Below are 8,376 nucleotides of genomic sequence, written 5' to 3' on the forward strand. Positions count from 1 at the left end.
AGAGAGAGAGAGAGAGAGAGAGAGAGAGAGAGAGAGAGAGAGAGAGAGAGAGAGAGAGAGATTTGTGTGGGGGGGATCAATTGCTGTCACATACGAGGTTAGGTTAATCCTACCGATAAAGCAACAAGGCATTTATTATTGTTGTTTTGTTATGTATATAAATATTATATATATACGCGTACATCGGCTACTGGGTGTCAAACATTTGATCCTTCTGACATATAGTTTCAGGAAAAACCTGCTACATTTTCCATTAGCAGTGAGGGATCTTTTGTACGGTACCCAGTCACGGCCTTTAATAAACCACTCACTGGAGAACAGGATGGGACAATAAATAAAAAAAGAAGAGACAGAGAGAGAGAGAGAGAGAGAGAGAGAGAGAGAGAGAGAGAGAGAGAGAGAGAGAGAGAGAGAGAGAGAGAGAGAGAGAGAGAGAGAGAGAGAGAGAGACACACACAGACACAGAAAGACAGAGATAGAGAGAGAGAGAAAATGGGTTCACCCAGGGGTTTCGATACAACGACCAAATAACCATACGACGAGCGTCCTACCGACCGAGATAGATCCCGCCTCCCATTAGTATACTCAACAACAACAACAACAAAAATAAAAATACGTTTTTAATTAAAGTTATTTTAAAGTATTCTGTCTGAATCCCATTTATTTTTGTGTTTAGTGAATGTCTTGTGAATATTTTCACAGTCTAGTTGCATCGTGACAAATTGATAAAATAAAATATGCCCACTAGTAAATCGCGTCTTGATGCGCTGTCGATTTGGGATCGATCCCCGTCATTCTCATTCACCGAGTGCACCACGACTGGTATATCAAAGGTCGTGGTATGTGCTATCCTGTCTGTGGGATGGTGCATATACCCCACCCCCCCCCCCCCTTACTACCAATGTAAAAACATGTAGCGGGTTTCTTCTCTAAGACTATATGTCAAAATTACAAAATGTTTGACATCCAGTAGCCGATGATTAATAATCAATGTGCTCCAGTGGTGTCGTTAAACAAAACAAACTTCTTTCTTTCCAATAGCCGATGACTAATAATTGAGTGTGCTCTAGTGGTGTCATTAAACAAACTGAAACCTTTTTTGTTCAGTATATAAACAAATATCTGTTAATCGTTTGGCTGTTATGGCATTTGGAGAAGCATGCGTGGGCCGCTGGTTGGGACTGGGATGACTGCGTATTAATTCTCGAGATATCATTATCTACCCACCCACACCGCGTGAACAAACATTTCGAATCCCCGTGGTTCATTCTTTCAAAACGTGAAGGAAGAAGGGTTTTTCCTAGTTCGCGGTAATGTAGTTAAAAATAACCACGCGGGTCACTGTTTGCATAATCACGATGGGATAATAGGATTACCGAGGGGCACGTGAGTATCAACAAGACGGAAAGCACGAGTTTTAACTTGTTGTTTTTACTAACAGGCCGGGCAATCTAGCCCAGAGTGAAATAACACGGCGGTGTGACTCGGTGCTTAGGTGTCAAATATGGACGTTAACTAGGCTGTGCTGCCACAGAGGAAAACAGAGTGCACCATTAACGTGTTGTCTTTCAAATTACACACCTTACCTAGTATCTCATAGTGAAACTCAAACAGAGATTGAGTAATTCGGTGTTCAAGTATACCAGTATGATGGACATTAACAAGGTTGTGCTGGTATTGTGAAAAACAGGATGAGCTTTTAACTTTCACCAAGTCTCTCGTAGTGAAACTTAGAATAGATATTCAGCGTGTGTGATTTCGGTGTACAAGCATAGGTATACATGTTTAATGGACATTAATAAGGTTGTGCTGGTATTGTGAAAAACGGGATGAGCTTTTAACTTGTTGTCATTCAAATTAAACACAATTCTACCAAGTCTCTCGTAGAGAAACCCAGAACAGATATTCAGTGTGTGTGATTCGGTGTACAAGCATAAGTATATAAGTACACTGGACATTAACAAGGTTGTGTTCGCATTGAGGAAAACGGGATGCACTATTAACACGTTGTCTTTCAAATAAGACACAGTTTTATCAAGTGTCTCGTAGTGAAACTCAGAACAGATATTCAGCGTGAGTCATTCTATTTACAAGCATAAGTATATAAGTATAATGGACATTAACACGATTGTGTTGTTGTGGATCGCTGCTGCCTACTGTGTGATGACAACTAGGCGAGTTTCACCTTCCGACACTGACAGCTGTGGGGGGTTGTGTCGGTGTAACGAAACGGATCTATCCGCCCTGTGTGACGGTCACGGGAACAATACCCTCCAGTTCGGCGTCCCGCCACTTCCTTCATTCGTAACGAATCTGATGCTCAAAAGTTTTAACATTCAGAATATGACAAGGAAGACATTTGCTTTTGTGCAGTCTTTAAACCTAACGTCGCTGAACATTAATAACTCCACAATAGCCGACATAGAAGAGGATACATTTTCAGTGTTTAGTCACTGCAAGAACCTAAAACTAATCATTGGTCATAACGTGATAGCAGAAACGGTGATATCAAAAGTCTTAAAGGGACTACGTTCTCTTACGCTGGACTACTTGGATTTGCGTCATTTAAATATCAGTGATCGGGACGGCACTTTTTTTAACCCGCTAAGTGGTGCGTCAGTGCAAAGCATTACCGTGTCTAAGAACTACCTCACCAAATACAACCACAGCCAGTTTGTAAATGTTTCTAATCTTTCCTACCTCGACCTGTCGGGAAACGACATCAATGTGACAACCCTGACCTATTCATCTGTTCTCAGACAGCTACTTCTAAATTACAATCGAATTCCTCGGTTTCCCATTATATGTCGAAGACATAAATCAATGTTTCCAAATCTGGAACTTTTAAAATTAGATCATAATAATATCGATTACATTAATTCGAAACAAATCTACTGCCTAAAAAAGTTAAAATATTTGGATTTGAGTAGAAATTTCTTCACAACAATTGCAACTAACACCTTTGCGTATTTACCACATTTAGAGACTATTCGTTTACGGAATATGGTTTTTGACCTAGTGTCGATCAAAGAATACGCATTCAACAACAGCAACATCAGATCCATTATTCTGCGAGACAACCGGATGGAGCTGCAACACGCCCTGCACGTGGACAGCTTCGCGGGATGCGACAGACTAGAAGATCTAGACTTGTCCTACAACCAGGTGACCAAGCTGCCGAAAAGACACGAGTATATCCGAGACCTCCTTCGACGTCTGCACAACCTCAAGTGGCTTTCACTGGGCAGTCTGCTGCTGTTCGAGATACCCGAGATCGTCATGAACCTCACCAAGATAGAAGTGCTGGAGCTCTACACCAACTACATATCCAAGCTGCCTGACAGGTTTTTCAGTCGGATGCCCAAACTGAAGAAGTTGTATATTGGTACTAATTCCTTTTCCTCGCTCGACAGAACCGATTTTCCTTTGAGTATGCGCGAACGGGTTAAAGTATTGGAGTTTTCTGGCAATCCCTTTGTTTGTGACTGTAAGATGCTTTGGTTTGTTGAGTGGATGAGGAGGACACCGGGGACATTTGGACCCGTGTCGAACTATATGTGCACCAATTCCGATGGGTCCATAAAAAGGTATTTAATGACCGACATGCACATTTCTTTGAATTTCTGTCTGCTTTCATTTGAAACAGCGTTAATCATTGTTTCGCTTTCAATATTTGTTATAATCGTTCTGATGACGTCATCTCTGGTCTATAAATGGAGTTGGAATATAAAACATTGCATATACATGCTGCGGTACGAAAAGACGTCCAGGAATGAAACGAATATTAACTACATCTTCGATGCGTACGTCATATACTGCGCTGAAAATCGCAAGTGGGTTCTGGAGGAAGCCATTCCGAATCTGGAAGAACGGGCCGGCATCAGTCTTTGTATTCACGAGCGCGACTTCATGCCGGGGGCCCTGATCGTGGATAACATCGTGGACAGTTTGAGGCGGAGCAGAAGGGTGGTGCTGGTGCTGTCGAACGATTTCGCGAGGAGTCACTGGTGCCAGTTCGAGATGTGCCTGTGTCAGACCTACCTGCTGGAGCACAGACGCGGTCTGTTGCTCGCCGTGCTGCTGGAGGACATCAAACCGTGCTACGTCACCAAGTCCATGTACGCCATGTTGAAAACAACCACCTACTGCACGTGGCCTGGCGACGACCGACAAGCCAAAGACTTGTTCTGGCAGAGGATGCGACAGGCTCTGACGTCTGCATAAAGCAGGCGCGGATTTAGGAGAAGGTGGGAGGGGGGAAGGAGCCCGGATATCCCTTATTTTTGGTAAAGTAATTAATTTCCAGTTTTTATAAGATTAAGTGTTATCCCCTTCCCCCAACCTTGAAAAAGTCCTATATAAGCCCCATCCACCCCTTACAAACGTCCAAGATCTGCGCTTGTAACGGTAGAATCGGGTCACGTTATTGGTTTCATCACAACGCGCCAAAAATAGATGTTGACATATTTGTTATACTAAATTAATGGCATGCTCTCAAAACGGTATCTTGATATTTTTAAATTTATTATCTTGAATTTTTCACTTGGTGTCAAGACTTTTTTCAAAACATTAGGGGCCGTTCAACAATTACGTAATGCTCAACGGGTGTGGGTTTAATGGTATACTTTAAAGGCATATCTGTATATATATTATAGTCAAGAAACTGAAATTTATATATAGGTTGTTAATAAAAACATTCATCAAATCTCTTAAATGGTATTCGGCACACCTATTTTCTTGCAGGTAGATTAAATGTGAGGTGCCACGCTTTTTATTGGTGTACTGCTTGTGTGTGTCGATAAGCTGCTTATGTCAGTTTTATTAGTAAACGTTATCATTATCGGCAGTAGGAATTGATTTGGTACAATGGAACCTGTATTTGTATTACAGTCCATATATAAGGTGAGTAAGGTCCATGTGGAATTTGGATTTTGCCTAAGTATGGTCGGATTTTCCCCAATCGATTGTTTAAACCAATATCCTGAAAGAATCCTGGTAGGATTGTCCTTTTTCAGAATAAGTTGCCCCCAGGCAATAAAAGGTTCTTTTAAAAAAAAGACTTTAGATAAATTACACACACAAATCCACACACACACAGACACACACACACACACACACACACACATAATTAATAATAACATAATTACTTTAATTCGAATAGGCCTATTTAAAAATAAATTGCTTAGATATAATAGTGTTTAAAAATTCTACATTCCAAAATTAAGGAAATTTTCATTTAAAATTAAGGTCTTTTAAAATTTACAATATCAACCACAATGGTGCACCAAAGACCTACTAAGTAATAATGTCATTTGTGGTCACGTTATCTGCCCCTCCCCCCCCCCCCCCCCGCAAAAAAAAGAACACACCAAAAAACAAAAACAAACAAAGAAAAAGAAATATAAAAATAAACAAAACAAAACAAACAAAAAACACAACAACAAAACAAACAAACAACCCACCAACAACAATAAAAACCACAAAAAAAACCCAACCCAGGTTTTAACGCTGATTTGGAACAATAATATTTTGTCTACAATCAATACATGTTAATATATGATGATGGTTTATTGTGGGGAGAAAGTGTTTATCACCATACATTTAGTTTTGTATGCATTTAATACCCTACAAAACTGCTTAAAACTGTTTACAGGGTATTTATGGTTATAAACATGAAAAGAATTAATTTTAAAAATCACATGATGTGTTAAAAACAGACGCATATAAAAGGACTTCTGAACTGCCATATAAATCATATAATTATATCCAGTACGGTAATCAAAATAGTCGTGTAAAAATGTTCTTAGTCTAATTGTGGATTCGGAGACTAAATGGGCCTAGGCCAACTTCAAAATTCGTTTCACTCCGTACTTACAATCGGTAATAATGGTTGTCACAGTCATTTCTGTAACAGTATATCATCCTTACATCTGACGATTAAAACCTCTATTGTCCAAACATTACCAATGTTACAAATGCCTAGTATGCCCCCCCCCCCCAAAAAAAACAACAAAAAAAAACAAACAAAAAAAACACAACAACAACCACCTAAGAAATGTTTAAAGATGGTACTGTATTATACATTGCCAGTAATATAAATGTATCCAAAGATCTTACCTTCCCTGTGTATATTTATGCGTATACCTCAAATACTAAGGTTTTTTCACAGAATACAAAATACTTTTCTTGTGGTGTTTATATACACGTAGCCGTATGTTACTTCCGGTTAGTAAATTCTGGGAAAACTTTACTAAGCAGTAAAGAAACTTGACTAGAACTTATAATTAGTGTTGAGGTCTGTCGATGACCGGAAAGAGTGACTAATTCTTAAGACGGTGTCACAAATGAAATGTGGTATGTTTATTATTTGGTAAGTGTCGTCTTGCGCTGCATGATCAATGTACACTTTTACTGGTATATTAATGGAAAGTGTAGCATAGTAAACCAGTGATAGCTTGGAACACAATTAAGATGAGTTTTATATAACAAAAGAGGTGTTCTTGAAGCCTAAAATATCCCAATTATTGTAACGTTTTGTTACTGGTATATCAAATGCCTTGGTACGTGTCATCTTTTCTGTGAGACGGTGCATATGAAAGATCCCTTTCTACTAATGTAAAAATTACCAAATGTTTCACATCCAATAGCAAAATGTTAAATAAACCAATGTGCTTTAGTGGTGTCGTTAAACAAAACAAACTTCTAAACACTAGTTAGCAGTTGAGACATTTTGGGCCGCCTTGGTACATATTTTTTAGAATTGGGACATCTTCGGCCGGTGTCCACCCAAGATGTTCCAGTTGGTTGTAAAAACGTTTTTAAATTATTTCATTACCGGTACTCCATTGACAGTTCTATGCCACTATACAATCTAATACTTGGCATGAATGAATGAATGAATTAATCAATCAATCAGCCAGCCAATCAATCAATCAATCAATTAATGTTTAACGACACCCTAGCACAAAAATGCACATCGGCTATTGGGTGTCACAGAAGTTAAGTATATGAAAATACCATTTATATAATTAAGCCTTAAAAACATGTTTCAGGTTTTCTCCTTGAAACAAATAGGGCAGGTAGATAGATAGCACCTCTCTTTTTGTTTTAGTGTGTGTGTGTGTGTGTGTGGGGGGGGGGGGGGGGTCGAGACTGGTACAGCGTTCGCTTGATGCGTGATCGGTTTGGGATCGATCCCCGTCAGTGGGCCCACTGGGCTATTTCTCGCTCCAGCTAGTGCACCACGACTGGTACATCAAAGGCCGTGGTATGTGCTACCCTGTCTATTGGATGGTACATATAAAAGATCCTGTTAAACGAAAAGAGTAGCCCATGAAGTGGCGACAGCCGGTTTCCTCCCTCAATATCCGTGTGGTCCTTAACCATATGTCCGACGCCATATAACCGTAAATAAAATGTGTTGAGTGCATCGTTAAATAAAACATTTCCTTTCATATCATTTCCTCTCTTTTTTCTTCTTTTTTTAAAAAAAATTGAATCAAACCGAAAAATCGTAATCGACCAAAGTGTTCTGAATCTAGTTTGCTGATTACAAAAAAAATCAGGGATAATGATTTAAAGGGACATTCCTGAGTTTCCTGCATTGTAAGATGTTTCCGATTAATAAAATATTTCTACGATTATACTTACATATCAAATATATTTTCTTGTTTAGAATATCAGTGTCTGTATATTCAATGTGTTTTTCGTCGTCTTAATATTTGTAAGAAGCACAAACTGGATTTTGTCTGAAATAATTCCATATGTACGAAAACGATCAGAAACACGTTTAATATACAGCCACTAATATTTTATGCACAAAAAAAAAGTAATTAAAATTGTTAAAAAGTCTCTGTTAGTCGATAACGTCTTAAAATATTGCAGAAAATTTAGGAATATCCCTTTAATAATATATATATATATATATATATATATATATATATATATATATATATATATATATATATATATATAATTGTTTTTTGTTTCAAAAAATTTCAGGGGCGCTACATAAAATTAGGGTGGGACGGGAAACCGGAAACGCACACTATATATATATATATATATATATATATATATATATATATATATATACACATGTATATATATATATAATTATTATTTTTTTAAGGCCTTATGTAAAATGACAGTGTAAAGCGATATACCGGTAATCTCTGACTAATACACGACCGTATTTCTTTTGTATATCGATCCTGTCGTGAACACAGGGGAGTGTTTTGGGGTGTATTCATCTTAAGGTGACAATGAGGAAATATTTGCTATGATTCCCGTTTTCTGTTTCATACCGGTAGAACGAAAGAAATGTTTTATTTAACGACGCACTCAACACATTTTATTTACGGTTATATGGCGTCA

The 8,376-nt window shown here is 38.3% G+C and overlaps 1 protein-coding gene across 1 annotated transcript; it reads left to right on the forward strand.

The window, feature by feature from the left end:
- The first annotated feature begins 1,204 nt into the window (after positions 1-1,204).
- LOC121371007 (toll-like receptor 3) lies at positions 1,205-7,074 on the forward strand. The gene has a single exon (XM_041496611.1). The coding sequence runs from the start codon at positions 2,113-2,115 to the stop codon at positions 4,222-4,224; it is 2,112 nt and encodes a 703-aa protein (XP_041352545.1). The 5' UTR covers positions 1,205-2,112; the 3' UTR covers positions 4,225-7,074.
- Positions 7,075-8,376: the final 1,302 nt, after the last annotated feature.

The sequence above is a fragment of the Gigantopelta aegis genome, chromosome 4 (genome assembly GCF_016097555.1).
Source record: "Gigantopelta aegis isolate Gae_Host chromosome 4, Gae_host_genome, whole genome shotgun sequence".
Classification (NCBI taxonomy): Eukaryota; Metazoa; Mollusca; class Gastropoda; order Neomphalida; family Peltospiridae; genus Gigantopelta; species Gigantopelta aegis.

What these genes read in the sequence shown, in the direction of transcription:
- LOC121371007 (XM_041496611.1), top strand. Translation starts at nt 2,113, where the DNA reads ATGGACATTAACACGATTGTGTTGTTGTGGATCGCTGCTGCCTACTGT.